Genomic DNA, 17153 nt, shown 5'->3' with positions numbered 1-17153 from the left:
GATGCATGACTTGGGTTCGATCCCTGGGTTGGGAACATCTCCTGGAGGAGGAAATGGCAACCCACTCCAGTATTCTTGCCTAGAGGATCCCATGGACAGGAGTCTGGTGGGCTACAGTCCATGGGGCGCAAAGAGTCAGACGTAACTGAAGTGACTTAGCACACAAGCTAATATAATAAACACATATTACTCTACCTTTAAAAAAGTCAATACCAAAAGATTCAAAGATCATTCAATGTTTCAGCCCCAAACAAAATAAGAAACACTTTAACAAGACAGCCCTAAAAACAGGAGATTCAGCCCTCCAGTATTCCAGTCTAAGATAAGCAACTAGAGACCCCTACAGCCCCAAAGCAATCACGTGATACTCTGACTTTAAAAAGCATCTGTGTTCCTCTACCTCAAAAAGAGGGCAAAGGAGTACATATTCACATAACTAAAAGAAAAACTGTAACAAGAACATGCTTTATGCCAAATATCATTCTGCACACCCTATGTGTTATTATAAAGTACAAATACAGTTGTGAAAACCGTAATAAATTGGACTCACCTTTCTAATGGCATACAGGGAGCTTATAATTGATACTACAGACATAATCACAATGGTTATAGCATAGTAATAGTATTCATCTGTGCTCCAGAGTATAACACTGAACAACTGGAAAATGTAAAATGGGTTGAGAACCTAAAAAACAAAATTTTTAAGTCAAATTGAATGAGATATTTAAAACCATACAGATTTAAGAAATAACTAACAAGATATTAACAGGATAAGCTGTATAGTACCCTAGGGCAACATGTAACTAACTACCCCAAAAGTAGAGCAAGATACTACCTTTTTAGAAAACAATCATTAAACTACTAGAATTTGACTAAATAAGCTTAATTTAAATTGGGAGCATCCAGTTAGATTGATAAACCCAAATATAGATTCAGCTAGAAACAGCTAAAATGTGTGAATTTAGCTGTTTTTCATTTTGCCTTAGCAAAAAAGCACATTTACTTTCAATAATTACTGTGCTGTAAAAGAGTACAAAATGTTTAACCAAATGGAACAAACATTTACTTATTATGAACCTGAAACACTAATTTACTTAAAAGTCAAGGGTTCACTGAAGTCCAAAGAGAAGACAAATATGAGATAAGTTACACTGCTTTGCTTTCTCTAAGGAAATAAATAAGGCTTAAAACCTGAATGGAAAAAAAAAAAGAAACAAGGAGTCCTGCTAAAAACAAGAAAAGGAAAAGATCTACAAAAATTAAACCCAAAACAATTAGTGACAGGATCACATATAGTGATAATTACCTTAAATATAAATGGATTAAATGCACCAACCAAAAAACATAGGCTGGCTAGGTGGATGAAAACATGTGCATGTGTGCACTTCCCCACTTACTATTTTAGTGACTTCAAAAAAAATTTGAATAAGGTTTGAAATTTCTAATCCAATTCTAAGAATATGAAGAAACACTAAAAAAAAAAAAGAAACCCACACAGGAAATTAACATGTGATACAGTATTAACAGAAGTACAGATTTTGTTCAAATTTCACAAAACTTTACACTACTGTCCATTCTTTTGTTTTCATACCTTATTCAAGACTTCATATTGTATTTAGTTGCATTGAGCAGCTTCAGCTGCATGCAACAAATTCTGATAAATTCTCTTTTCATTTCTATTCTGTTAAAAATATTTTCTAATCTTCCTTGTTATGGCTTCTTACATACACCCATCATTTAAACATGGACATTCAATTTCCAAATACATGAGACCTTTAAAGTATCTTTGATATTAATTTCTCACTTAAATCCTTTCTTCTCTGCAATCACCTTCTGTGTTTTTTCAGCCTTTTAACTTTACTGAGGCTTTTAATGGCTTAGTCAAAGATCTCTAACAGCAAATGTCACATAGCACTTGAAAGTATGTGTGTTATTTTCAAGTATATTTTGATATTGATATCTAACATAATTCCACAGTGGTAAAGAGAATAGACTGTGTGATTTCAGTACCTTTGGACCATGAAATTTTTCCCCCTTGTTTTATGTCCCTGGATATGTTCCAGTGTCTTCTGGTTTATAGCCTATGGGAACTTGTATAGAAATTGTATCCTGTGGTTATGTGAAAATTATATAAATCTTAATTATTACTACGTTGAATTGGTTCATACTGCTTTTTAGGTCTACTACATCCTTCTACTTTTCTATTTATTCTATTAATTTCTGAGAGTTTGATATTAAAACTCCAATTAAAAACCTTAATTTACTTAAAAAAATTACTAATGTATAGTGGAATTATATGTAACTTTCTTCTGCATTTTCCAAGTCTCCTATAAATGTGTTATCATCCTTTCATAATCTAAAAAAATTTAAAAGATGTCTGCATCTGATTTGGCCAATAAAAAACCAATTGGCAGGTTTACTTCCCAAAAAAAAAGAGTCTTGCTAAAGGACTTTGACTACCCAAATTTTATAGTATTTTATCAATTTCATTAATAATCTCCAATGTCTTAAAATTGATGTTTCTGTACTTTTCAAAGCACTTTCACATACATAATCCTATTTTACTTCAAAATCAAATGAGGCCATTAAAGGATTTACTACAATTTTACCAATACAAGAGCAGCAGGGAGAAGGGCTTCTAATGATCAGAGCTGGTTACAGATGGAGTCATGTTACAAGCCAGTCTTTCTAATTCCGACTCGTTACACGTTGCTGTGCTCTAAGGCTCAATTACACAGCTACTCTCGAGAAATGATGGAAGGCAATCTAACTTCTACTCAAAGTACTGACCCAGTACAGCTAATTCTGATCTTTAGCCCAAAATCAGAAAGAAAACGGGAGAGCCTAACTCTCCTAGGCAAAGCCACTTACTCCCTTTCTTTACATGCCACAACCCTTTACTTACGCCTCCTCTATGGCTCTTACAAACTAAAGTCGCTACAGTAACTACTGACCTGCATTCCCCCTAGGCTAAAGTACAAATTCCTGTCACTCATCATGTAATGTTTTTAATTCCAAACATCTGGCATGATGCCTAGTTCCTAAGAGTGTACCACGTGAAGAAAACATGATAAACTGTTTTTAAAATTGGGGGTGGGGGAGACAGAGGTACACATCTGCAAAATAGGGCAAGGTTTAGATGCACAACTTCCTGAGAATAAGAAAAAATCTATAGACAAGAAAACCAAAAAAATCAGACAAAATAAAAAAGTAATCATGCCCCCAAATTACTGATCTACTGGAGAAAGATCTTTCTGACCTTCCAAGAAAAAAAATAAGCAAAGAGAAGTTAGGAAACAAAAAAACAAGACTATCTTCTTATTACTTAAATCCTGGCTCTTTTCAATTGACAAACCTATTGATCACAAATGTTAAGACAGGAACAATTGTCTTACCTCCTTAACCAGGAGCTTAAAAACTGAAGGCACTTTCACAGCAATTTCATTTACTCCATAAAGCAATTTTCTATAACAGGAAAATATAATAATAATAATATTACACTATACTGTATTTTAACAGTGCAATTTACGGAAGGCATTGCATTAGATCAGGCTCAAAACACCAACTGCTCCTTAATTCTGGAACTTAAAACATTCGTTTTTCTAAACAATTGTCTTCTACAAGTTAAATTCTCTATCTACAGTATTTAAATCAACATAGTCAATAATGGACAACTACACTGCTATTATTTTATCTTTTGTGTGACAAGTACCTCTCCCACTCATCTACAATAAACTATGTCAGCAAAAGATTTTCTTTTCCACCCATATACACAATACAGCTCAATAATTCTGAACTGCAATTAATTTTTTCAAGAGACTACATAAGTAATTTGAGGTGTCCTGTACTATTTTTCCAATAAGAATACTGCATTAAAAATGTTTATTTCAAAACAGTATACATTTGGTGCCTTTTTTTAATGCTTAAGAAAAGTTGCTTAAAACCTTCCACTTAAATTCTTTATAATAGTACTCTCTAGATGATAAATTAATTCTCATGTTTTATGAAGCAGAAGTCTGAATGAATGAATTTATGTTGCAACCCTTTAAAAGAACATGCTAGAGGAGTACAAGAAAATTCCTAATTTAATCTGAAAACGGCGTTTACAATACATAATACACTGGTATACTTTTATACCTTAGCAAAGAATAACACTATAAAAAAGATATTGTCTCCCAATTTACAAATTTTCATTTTAGTAAATCTGAGCTCATGCTTACAATTCCCAATATTTCAGTAAATCGAAGATGCTATCAATCATAAGACATTCCATGATTTTATGTACTATCAAGAAAGATTAAAATGCTGTCAAGTAAAGGGTGACACTCCACCCACTGTATGACACACCCTCCTTTTAGAGATGTTAAAATGTAGGAAAGTGTGCACCTTAGAAATGATGAAATACAGTATATTTTCAGGGATATTCACTTCAAAATCAGCTTCAACACTTTTATAATTCTTAAACTGAGAGAGTCTCACCCAAATAAAATATCAATAAGCTGTCAATTACTATGTTATAATATTTAAATACTTGTTAATATTACAACTATATGGTAAAAGGGTAAACTACTTTATTTCAGAATTTTGATAATAGATCTAACTTTAGTTGGATAAAGATTACCTGTAGGCATGCATCCCCTTTGTCAGTCCTGCACTATGCTTTTCATAAATTGACGTACAAGAAACACCTTCATCCAGTCCCCTAAATAAATCCAAAGTTTTTACTTTAAACAAAGTTTAAAATATCCAAATTTCTTAATGCCTCATTTTTCTATATTCCTTATTTTAAAGTGTGATTTCCTTACAAATAGAAAACCCTAACAAAAATTGAGACAATGGATGAGAATTTTTAAATATCCACTTCCTAAGATAAACAGTAATAAAAGGCCTAAATCTCAAATGTGGCAACTTCTAAGCTACCCAATGTATCTATCACAGGTTAAGACCATACAACAATATTATTATCCTTTAAGTCTGTGCCAAAGCTGTAACATTTAATAACCAAAAAAATTAAAGGTAAAGTATGACTAACTCGAGTGTTTCAAACTTTACTTTTTATCGAGTTTCCTTTCTTAAATTTTGAAGCTTCACACTAGTAAGTCCTACTCACTTGTTTTTCTTTCTACAAAAGCATCAATCGGAATCCTTCTCTCATCTAAGGAGAAGTGCAGAATTTGTCTAAGTCACAGACAATGTCTAAAATCTGTAATGATTAAAACTGAGATTCGACTAACATACCTACTTTCCTCTCAAATGTCTTAATTATGCTTGTTTAAACCGAGATACTATTCACAAAAACTCTATAGAGAATTAACTCCAAATCTTTTTCTACTTTTTCCAAAAGAAAAAACTAAGCTTCATAATTAACTGCAATCATTGGAATAAGTTTAAATCCTACAAGTTGCTATGGTTGGCAAAGCCTCCACAACAAACATGTTTGCGATTTTCCCCCAGGGTAGCAGGGATCAACTCCAAGTCAAAATTTTTTTAAGAACAAAATGACAGTTCACTGGCAGTATTCTCTAAAAAAAAGCAATGGTTCTTAACTAGGAACAGTCTTCGGAACTAGGCAGGTAGAACTGCCCTGCTCCATTCCATAATATTCCAATTCTTTAGGAATATAGTAATATTGTTTAGGAATTACATGATTCTTTAGGAAACGTCTGAGGAAAAAAGTCCAAGCATGAATATTTTAAATGTTCATAAGGTGATTCTCTTCTTACTGCTAATATTAAGAATCCCTAAAAAAAAAAAAAAAAAAAAAGAATTCCTTTGCCACTCTCAAGCAAGGATACTTAATGGGTATTTATGATAATCACTTTAACAGCAATAAAAATAGAATCTTAATGGAGTTCCCTGGTGGCCTAGTGGCTAGGGTTTTGGGCTTTCACTGCTGTGGCCCAGGTTCAATCCTTGGTAAGGGAAGTGAGACCCCACAAGTTATGTGGCGCAGGCAAAAATAAATAAATAAGTAAAATCCTAGTAAATTCACTGCTGATGTAACTTGAAGTCTCCATAAAAATCAAATTTTAAGGAATTATTCCAATTTGTTCTACCCAAGGCTTAACACATTTGACCATGTCTCATCTTTATCTACATATGAAAGTTAAATTTAACGTTTGTCTATCACTCCATCCCTCAAGTATTGAATACAAATGGATGAAACCATCAGTAAATTGAGAGGTGATAATTCAGATACTCAGGCAGGCTAAGAGGTATACTCAAAATTTACTCTGAGATGAATCCTCAAAAAGAAAAGGATTTAGACTAGATTTTGGGAGCATGGTGCTTCTAACTTCTGTGTCAATTTTGCCAGGGTACAACTTGCAGATGGGGTTTATTCTAAACTGGTTACTGAGTATTGCTGAGTATTCAAATACCACCAGGGAGTTATTAAAATTAAGTGAAGGGAAATCTTCCATCTTATGTAACACTAAAATGAATTATTTTCTATCTAAAACATAATCAATACACTCATACACTCCAAACAAAAGAAGAATACTTACTTTAAGAAATCAAAATTGTGAAGGCTATCATTCCAGAAATATTTCACACTATGGTGAGTGAAGTAGCGAATCTGTAGAACATATAAAAAGGTTACATCAAAAGCATTATCATCACTTGCTAATAATTAAGTTTACTAACACAAATTTAGCATATAACAACTATTAAAATTAAAGCAATCACATGTGACATAATCCATTTCTTCTAGTAAATATTTAAACTTTACATGTAGTGATAAACAGGTATTTTATATGCATATAGTTTTATCTTAAAAATAAGTACAAGTACAAAATTATAGGCTATCTACAGTAGCATAAAATGTAACAATCCCAGTTTTTAAAGAAACACTGAGACTAAGATAACAATACCTGTTGTGACTGAGGCTGTGAGTATTTATTCATCTCAAGCCTATTCTCTTCAGCCAGATTTTCAGTTAAGTGAACTGCATGGCCATTTTTATTAACCAGAGATTTTGAACTTGAAAATGGGGGAGTTTCTAGAGAAAGGAAGCGAATTTTTGCACAAAACCATGTTCTGAATTCATCCTTCAAAGAGAAAGGAATAAGGGTAAAGAGTCAATTATGCATATTATATAACCATATATACAGTTTCCATTCTTTACATGATATGCTATTTATTAACCCTAACCTCTAAACGAGAAAGTGTCACTTTCTACTCACTAAATGTTAAACCATTTCATGAAGATGCATAAATTCAAATATAAAGTGTTCTTGATCACTTACCATTTTATATATGTCATTCTTTACTGATAGAGGATCTCATAAAAGATTATTGAGTAATTTCTTGATTTAATCCATCTACATACTGAGACTAGGTATTAAAGCCTCTTATAAAATACTTCCAATTAAGATTACAAAACAAAACCTGGGGGGCAGCAACATTGCATAGAAGAGATCTGGGATACAGTCCTTTCAGGTAACCTTGACAGACCAGCCATTTATCTAATCTCTCAGCGCATCAAGAGCTATAAAAGAGGGTAGATTTGAGTGGCTCAGACAGTAAAGAATCTGCCTGCAATGCAGGAGAGCAAAGTTCCATTTCTGGGTTGGGAAGATCTCCTGGAGAAGGGAATGGCTACCCACCCAGTATTCTTGCCTGAAGAATTCCATGGACAGAGGAGAGCCTAGTGGGCTACAGCTCATGGGTTCACAAGGGGTCAGACATGACTGAGTGACTAACACTTTTGCTTTTTTTTTTCCCTTTCAAGATTCCTTTAAACTCAAATCACTGGGATATTAGTCACTTGGAACACAGATACTTTAGAAATACCAGGATTAGTATTTCTCATTGTATCCTAGCAATGATGTTCTCATCATATTTTATTTTGAACAAAACACACATAAATATATCATTTTACCCCACAAATAATCCACTACAAGTAATCATGTGGACTTACAGTAGTCCTCAGCAGCACCACTTCACAGTCTTTGATTGCAGCTCTCACACAGGTCACCTTCACCCGCCACTCGGGCATCCAATAGAGGAGCAGGAGAAGAAAGCCGCCGGTACACACCACTCCAAGAGAAACGATGGCAAGCTTCCAGCGACACAAATTGTAGCCATAAATCTCCTGCATGGCCACAGTGATTAATAACCACATATCAAATGTTATAAGAGTTCCAACGTAACAACCCTATCTTTCCCCTACTTACACCACGAAGAAAGAGCTGAGTTTTATTAAGCTGATTTTAAACTTTCTTATAAAGGAAAAATTAGAAATTTTGCATTTAGGACTATATATAAGCATTAGCAAACATAACTTAAGTTATATCAAATGAAAAAACATCTCTTTCCTCTGAGTTTTAACAGTTCACAAGTGAAATAGGAAGCACACTAGAGCCGTAGGAGAATAACACCAGAGGTATTACATAAGCCCAATTCAAAAACACAGCCAGAAGGGAAAAAACCACATGGACTTAGCTGTTGTTTTATTGTGTTTCATTTTAGTGTTTTTTTAAATGTACTTTTCTACTTCCCTAGAAAAATAAACTCACACTTCACAAGTAAATTGTAAAAGCTGGTTACCATTTCATCTTCCTGACCCTCGTTGATAGTCTTTCTTTCTTCTTTGTCCATATCTACAGTGGTTGGAAAGGTAGTGTGCTTCAGAACAATTGAAGATAACTGAGGGAAAGAGTAACAAACATCTTAGTAGATGCATACTGTATAGTAACTGCATACTATCAGACTTCTTGTTTGGATAAAAGTTTAACTGACATTTAAGTAATCACTAAAGTGTTAACTGATTCTCATGACATTTTCAATGGTGTGCCAATTCTTGAAACTGAATTACTTACTATTATAAAACTTGATATATTTCACTAATTAATTTATACTAGCACTAGCCCTGCTGCAAAGTCATTTAAATTCTAAGAGAAATTACAGAATCTTTCTTTTTCAATCTCCAGACTCATCCACTGAGCACCTACCACATGTATGGCAATCCTGGCCAAGGGTGAATCTTTAATGCAGGTGGACCCCTACTGTAGACCACCATGATTCCAAGTCCACTGAGTAATCTTATTGTTTCTGACTACCCATGATGCTCATTTCTAGCAGAAACTTTATTGAACTCACTGACAAAAAATTTCTCCTGTATTAAAAAAGATTAAATTCAAACATTAAAGAAAGCTGCAAAATGGAAAACAGTGCAGATTTTCTTGCTTTCTTTTTTTTTTTTTGGTTTCTGGAAATTATATATTTGGGAAAATGTACTTATCTATTACTGCTTTAGTAAGTTAATATTCTTAAAGATCTATGTGGCAATAATAGATATAACCCACATAAACAAAATCTTCTTAGAGTTCACAATAATTTTCAAGAATGTAAAAAGGTCTGAGCCCTGAGATGGATGAGTGTTTGAGAGCCACTGCTTTAGACGTGGTTGACCTCTGCGGAACACGGTGAGAATGTTACCTCCCTCATTTCAGATGCCATGCCTCCACTCATCTACCTGGTGGATAGCACAATCCTGACACGTGGCCGGTACTCAAAAAATATTTCCTGAGTGACCTGATAAAGAATTTAGCTATATAATGTTTACCTGATATGAATTAATAGGAAAGTAAAACAACTGCAGAATTTCAACTTAATCCCCCACATCAGACTACTGAAATCTCCTGATTTATGCCATCAAGAAAATGACCTATAAAAAACACTGATGTGTCCCTGAATGGGCACTCAAAGTTTCTCTACCTTGTGGTAGCCCTGAAGACAGGGCTGAGGGTAAGTAGAGGCAGGGTTTTCCACAGAAATAAAATGCAAGAGTTTGACTACAAACACACACACACACACACAATATACATTGGACTTGGTGCCATCATGGAAAAGAAGCCTCAGAGTTATCCTGTTTTTCAGAGGAAAATAAGTTTCATTATCATAAAAAACCTTTTAGGTAATTTAGTGACAATTTCTTCTCACACTAGGGTGTGTTGCAGCTGTAAAAAAGTACAGTACTAGAATCATCCCACCAATATAAGCCTGTTCCATCAAATCAGTATGACCTGAGGTAGCAGTTGGTCTCAAGGGCTATACACCTGATGCCATAGATTACATGCAGAATGAGCAAATCCAACCTCTTTCCGTGTAGAAAAGGTCAGCTGTTGTTGCCTGAGCCTGTAAGGTTTAGTCCAATCCTGCAAGGTTTCAAATGTGCATATGCCTATCTTCAAAGGGTAAGGCAAAGGAACTCTGCTCTGACACTGTCCCCACTAAAGAATCCAATCTGGGGTTCTTAACCTTTAATCTGTGGTCCTTCCTTAAATTCTGGCCTGAATCTCAGGGTCATCGCTCAGGATTTCCCACTCATTTTTAACAACCAAAACGTATAATTCTGACCCCCCATTTCTCACCACCACCTAAAATATGCTTCTTGAGAAGAACTTCTTCAAATGCTTAAATGGAAGCAAGTTCTGCTTCCAACCAAGATGTACAAACATAGACCAGACTAGCCATCCTAACTACTGGGTTAGCCAGAAAGTTCATTTGGGTTTTTCCGTAAGATGTTATGGAAAACCCAAACGAACTTTTTGCCAACCCAATAAAATAACAAAATTAATAAAATATCTAAAACTATATAGTTCAAGGAACTGGATGTCAACCAAAATTGCCGTCCAGTCATTCAGTCATGTTCAACTCTTTGCGACCCCATGAACTGCAGCACACTAGGCTTCCCTATTCCTCACTACCTCCTGGACCTTGCTCAAACTCACGTCCATTGAGTCGGTGATGCCATCCAACCATCTCATCCTCTGTCGTCCCCTTCTCCTCCCGCCTTCAATCTTTCCCAGCATCAGGGTCTTTCCCAATGAGTCAGCTCTTTTCCTCAGGTAGCCAAAGTACTGGAGCTTCAGTTTCAGCCATCAGTCCTTCCAATGAATATTTAGGGTTGATTTTCTTTAGGATGGTTGGATCTCCTTGCACTCCAAGGGACTCTCGAGAGTCTTCTCCAACACCACAGTTCAAAAGCATCAGTTCCTCAGAGTTCAGCTTTCTTTATGGTCCAACTCTCACATTCATACATGACTACTGGGAAAACCATAGCTTTGACTAGACAGACCTTTGTCAGCAAAATAATGTCTCTGCTTTTTAATACGCTGTCTAGGTTTGTCATAGCTTTTCTTCCAAGGAGCAAACGTCTTTTTTATTTCATGGCTGCAGTCACTGTCTGCAGGGATTTTGGAGCCAAGAAAAAAACACTGTCACTGTTTCAACTGTGTCACTGTTTCTTTCAACTGTTGACAACTGTCTCACTCAACAGAAGAAACTGATATAAAAATGGGAAATACCTAGGTGAGCTCTATAATTGTCCCAGTTTACAAACTGAGTAATTACAGGATGCCAAAATATAAATTAAAAAGTAGGACAGGGAACCCAGGGGGAGCCCAACAATCTTCCAGAGTTGAAGAGATGAAGCTGGGAGTCTAAGGAAGTGCCAAAGTGACTGGGTTTGCAAGGCAGATTACCAGAGAAGAGGTGTGTACAGAGAATGAACACTAAAAATTTCCAAAGCGGGGACTCTTCTCAAGTCTTCAACTGAATACTGATTGGCATTTCTGTGTGAGAAAACTACCAAGACCAGGGAAAGCCATTCAAAAGGTTTTAGGGGAAGAATGCAGCAGGTTCACATGGGGGAGAGCACCTGTTCCCATCAACCACAGTGGGAAACCTCATTAGTTGCATGGAATCAGGAGGACCCAGAGGGTTTTGCTTCAGTGGGCTTCCCTGGTAGCTCAGTTGGTAAAGAATCCACCTGCAATGCAGGAGATGCAGGTTCAATTCCTGGATCGGGAAGATCTGCTGGAGAAGGATAGGCTATTCACTCCAGTATTCTTGGGCTTCCTTTGTGGGCTCAGCTGTTAAGAACCCGGCTGCAACGCGGGAGACCTTGGCTGGGAAGATGCCCTGTAGAATGGAAAGGCTATCCATTTCAGTGTTCTGGACTGAAGAATTCCATGGGGTCACAAAGAGTCAGACATGACTGAGCAACTTTCACTTTGCTTCAGTAGTAGTAGGTTCAAACTAGCCCCAAACCAAAAGCTACTCTGGTCCTGCCAAACAAAACTTCTAGGACTTGAAAGAATAAAATTGTTTCCAAGTAAGTGCTTCACAGAATACAGTCCAAGGAGATTTACAGGAATGTAAACTATCTAGTTACTATGTCTGCTATCCAGTTAAAACTTAAGTCTTACAAAGAACCAAAAGGAGACATCCCATAATGAGAAAAATCAATGGACAAAAGAGGACCTAGAACTGACAGAGATAACAGAATTGGTAGACAAGGCCATTAAAATAACTGCTGTAACTGTAGTCTACATGCTCAAAAAACAAGAGGAAAGACTGATCACGTGAAGCAGACACATGAAAGATACAAAAAAATAACCAAACTGAACACAAAAAGTATAATGTCTGAGATGAAAAATATACTAGATGGAATTAACAGTAAATTGGATATTACAGGAAAAAATCAAAGAAGTTGAAGACAAAATAACAGAAATATCCAAAATTAAAAATTGAGAGGAAAAAACAGACTAAAGAGAGGGGAGAAAGCTAACATAAAAGCATCAGTAAGCTGTGAAACGACCTCAAATACTCTGATACACATGTAAGGTAGAAAGGGAACAAAAAATATGTAACTCTATAATGGCCCCAAAATTTCCAGATTATATGAAAAACTATAAACCCACAGATCCAAGAAGTTCAACCAACACTAAGCAAAAACATTAAGAAATTACCTCAAGGCATATCACCATCAAACTGCTCAAAATTGTGATGAAAATAAATTTAAAATGACATTAAATTTCTTGCTAAAAACAATGCAGGTAAAAACAGAGGAAGATCTTTGAAGTATTAAGAAAAAGAAACTATGATGAGAATTCTATACCCAGCAAAAAAATATCTTCCAAAAGCAAAGCTGAACTAAGTCTTTTACAGATATAAAAGCTGGTTAAAAAGAAAAGAAAAAAAAAAGCAAACCTACACTATAAAAAGTTAAAGGAAGTCCTCAGACACAGGGGGTAAAAAAGATAACTGATGGTAATACAGATATCTACAAAGGTCTGAAGAATACAGAAACTGTAACTATGTGGGTAATTATACACAACAACAGCACAAAGAACATTGAGAAATGAAAGCACACTCTTACAAGGTTTTTAAGAAAGCGGAAAATGAATGGCAAGTAATACCCAGTATAAGCAATTAAGAGAGAGACTAAAATTTAGAGAAGAAATAAATGAAATTAAAGAAAAAGAGCTGGTTTTTTGACATCAATAAAATAATCATTTCTAGTTGCACAAGGAAGTCGGGGGGTGGGGGTGAGGGTACAAATTATCAATATTAGGACTACGGCAGAAGACATTGCTTTAGATTATGCAGATATCAGAAGGAGAATCAAGGAACCAACAAGCAACTTGATACAAACATACCAACTTTTCAGCAGGTCTGAACTTACTTCCAAAGAAAAAAAAATTTTTTTTTTTTAAATCATTATGGACCAGGGAATAGCCATGAGTTGATAACTGCTAAAACTGACTTAAAAGCTGAGTGATGGTCCATTAGAGTTCATTATACTAATTATTCTACTCTTTAAAGATGATACTATTCTTTCTACTTGTTAATATATATAAAAGATGGATTGGGAGTTTGGGATTAGAAGATACAAACTATTATATATACAAAGGATAAACAACAAAGACCTACTGTATAACACAGGGAACTATATTCAGTATCTTGTGATAAACCATAACGGAAAAGAATGTGAAAAAGAATGTGTATGTGTGTGTGTGTGTGTGTGTGTGTGTGAATAACTGAATCACTTTGCTATACAGCAGAAATTAACACAACATTGTAAATCAATCATGCTTGAATAAAATAATTTTTTTTAAAAAGCCATGCATCTGAGGAGAAAACAGAAGAAAATTTTCAGAGAACAGTCATTCCCGGCACCAAGGGATAAGATCTTGAGGACTCTGCCTCTGAATCCCAAATCTACTGACTCAACGTATTATGTATCAGGTATTATCCATAAACTCTTACTCCTGGGTTTTGAATCTAATCCTTCTTCACTCTCATCTTTTATCCATTGCCTACAAATATAGATGCACGTCCTCACTTGCATAAGTTCTAATTTTTCAGCATAGAATATATTTGCAGATAAATAACATGCTTTTATAATTTTAGACAAAAAAATTACCATTAAAAATCAATCTTTTCATTAATTTCCTATACTCATAACTATTTAAAATATCTCTTGAGAGAGTACACATTAGCTCAAGATAACTACATTTTCATTTCATATGACCACAGCAAAAATACTTAAATGAGCTATTACATGATGCACTGCCTAGAACAATCTGAATTCACACTTTTTTAAACATAATTCTTAACCATATTACCTCATTACTCATCTTACAAGTGTTATTTCTCTGAAATTTAACTTACTTTTTAAGGCAAAGTTCTTATATGTGTTACCAAGTTTTACCAAAGTTGAAACAGTAAAAATAATTTAAGTAATTCAAATAAAAAGTTTCTCTAAAAGTCACCAATTACTATCCTCCCTAGACATATTATACTTCAAAGGAAATTACCAAGATTTCACTTTTCACATAAACTTTTAGTAAAACCCCGTGAGACAACTGCAACAGCTTACAAATGAACATACACATGCTGAAAATGTATAGTTAAATTTTAAAAATATGTACATAAATAGAAATCCCTTAACATTTTCTATGACATATCTATGAAGATAAAAATCTACATAAACATTTCAAAATAAATTACGTATAAAGGTGAAAATACATGGTAAACCTAGTCTACTAATTATCCAATTAAATATTTAAAGCTTTAATATCAAACTTCTAAAATCTACTGACTTACAGAAGTATAACTTCTGGTGGTTTGAGTGCATGTGTTTTTTAATCAAGTCAATTTCTAGATCATAAAAAAACAAAGAAATTTTTCTTACCAATAGCACTATATCATCATTCCTTCCAACTGCGATATTAGCAGAACTTTCAAAAGCCAACTCTTAACAAAAAACAAAATAAAACTAAGCATAAAAATTCATTCAAACAAGAATTTTCTGCCTCGTACTTGTTTGAGTTCTTTTTGAACTGTTTTCAAAATGACTAAGACACTAAAATTCAGAATTTTTTAATGCACCAATTTTAAGTGGATTTTCAAAAGATACACCTTCCTGCCATCTGACTGCCACTGAAGAGCTCCTAATATTTGAATAAATCGCATCTAGCTAGTGTACTGAAGTCCCAATTCCACAGTGCATGACAAGCCTTGATGTTATCTAAACAGCAAGCAGCTTATAGGCTATTGTGCTTAACCAAACCCTTCCTTGCATTTACAATGAACCTGATTTTTTTTGTGTTGAGTAAAAACAGCAGCACAGGACAAAAGGAAGCTATCAGGAATAAATCTCACTAAATCTAATTTTTGTGAAAGTTAACTTTTTTCTACATTATATAAAGTATAGTATTAAATCTAGGATAAGAGTCCGATCTCATTTCCTAAAACAGAATGAGTTGGCCTCAACAAGAACAGAAATCCCCAAACTTCAGGTATCTTTGCTTCAAACCTGAGTTTCACATGAGTTGTAACAATATTATAAGACTATGTGTAGAGGGCTTTCTTTGAGGATATGTATGTGCCTATAGGATATGTATGTAACAATATTATAACAGTATATGTGGCAGGTTTTCTTTGAGGATATGTACATGCCTAAAATTCCAAAGTAGATAATTTTACAAGGTGATTTCATTAACGATCTGCCACTCAAGTAAAACCTCAAGCAAAGTATATTCTGAATAAATATTTTTAATTGTTTACTTCAGTTGGTATTTGCCAACTTCAGGGAGACTGGAGTTAAAAGAAATAAAAACATACTATTTAATGATCACAAAATTAAGAGTTAAAAAGTTCTCAAATGATACCCTTCATAAGTCTGTAAACATGTACTTTTGAAGTCTTAAAAGTTAAAACTGCACTCAACTTTGGGGCTACCTTGTATTGTTGAAAAACAAAATGAATCATCCTACTTTATTCTGTAGTTCTAGATTTTTTTTCCTTAGAATTAAACAAATCTACTCATGTTAAATAAAGATTTGATAAATATATCTTTCAATATCACAAAGCAAAAGGTGTCATAAAAATCCTAAAGAATAAACAGCACAGCCGGCATTCTGAGTATTATTTCATTGTCAAATGTGTAGCATCCTCAGCAATTAAGATGACCTTCTGCAATTCAAAAGCAGTTCTACTGAAATAAAATGTGCAGCAGTCAACTGAAATAAAATGTGCCCTAACAAACATGAAATCTTTACTCACTGTACAACCTTAATTTTAATATCTATACAAATATTTGTGTAAAAAGAATTAAAAAATCTCAATCTCCCAACTGCAGTAACAAAATTGCGACAAGGGTAAAACTTAACACTCAAGTCAGCTCCTAACAATAAGAATGACATAATATAATTTAGTGAATACATGGAAATTTTACAAGGATACCAGCTAAATTTTAACAAAGCTCTACTCAATACCCATTTTATCACTTCCCATCTTGAACTTTCTCTTATAATACATGCTTTTGTTTCTGTGTTTAGGCTTAAGGAAGACCATTGTATCCAATATACACCAAACCAAAACTGTATTTACATTTGCAAAGTGCAGTCTTTGTATAATTTATTTTTTGTAAGTTACAAAACAATGTGATAGCTTAACAAAATAAGTTATAATTAGGAAAGGTAATGCAATTTTCTGTCTTAGGGTCAATTTAAGAACATTAAGAGTAAGTAACATTAAGAACTTAACCTGCACTATAGCATATATGCATACATTTTAATCATTTTCATTATATATACTATTTAAAGAAAGAAACAAACCCATTTATTCAGAGAAACTCCACGTGGTAAGACTATCATTACATAACATAATGGCTTTGAGTATTACAATCAACTGTATAGCATTTAATCAGTAAAAACTGGGAGAAGGCACCTTTGAACTGACAAATGGCATCTATGCTTCATTTTTATTATTTTAATTTACAAAGGAAATAAGTAAAATTAATCATTTACATACATAACTAAGTTCACATAATTAAATAATTAAGTTTGTCTACTTAA

The 17153-nt window shown here is 34.1% G+C and overlaps 1 protein-coding gene across 4 annotated transcripts in view; it reads right to left on the bottom strand.

Moving 5' to 3' along the window:
• The window catches only part of ATP13A3 (ATPase 13A3), a 77772-nt gene that overhangs the window by 47612 nt on the left and 13007 nt on the right, over nt 1-17153 (bottom strand). For 2 of the 4 annotated variants that reach the window (XM_043473328.1, XM_043473331.1), the window contains exons 2-8: nt 8551-8649; nt 7922-8095; nt 6873-7049; nt 6507-6577; nt 4622-4702; nt 3396-3465; nt 551-685 (exon numbers count right to left, since the gene is read on the bottom strand). In XM_043473328.1, the coding sequence (XP_043329263.1) occupies nt 551-685; nt 3396-3465; nt 4622-4702; nt 6507-6577; nt 6873-7049; nt 7922-8095; nt 8551-8601 (759 nt within the window). In that variant the 5' untranslated portion in view covers nt 8602-8649. Of the gene's footprint in view, nt 1-550; nt 686-3395; nt 3466-4621; nt 4703-6506; nt 6578-6872; nt 7050-7921; nt 8096-8550; nt 8650-14986; nt 15201-17153 lie in introns of those variants that run through there. The other 2 variants (XM_043473329.1, XM_043473330.1) reach the window with 2 other exon arrangements.

Source organism: Cervus canadensis, chromosome 7 (assembly GCF_019320065.1).
Source record: "Cervus canadensis isolate Bull #8, Minnesota chromosome 7, ASM1932006v1, whole genome shotgun sequence".
Classification (NCBI taxonomy): domain Eukaryota; kingdom Metazoa; phylum Chordata; class Mammalia; order Artiodactyla; family Cervidae; genus Cervus; species Cervus canadensis.
This window is presented reverse-complemented; position numbering and strand designations above follow the sequence as displayed.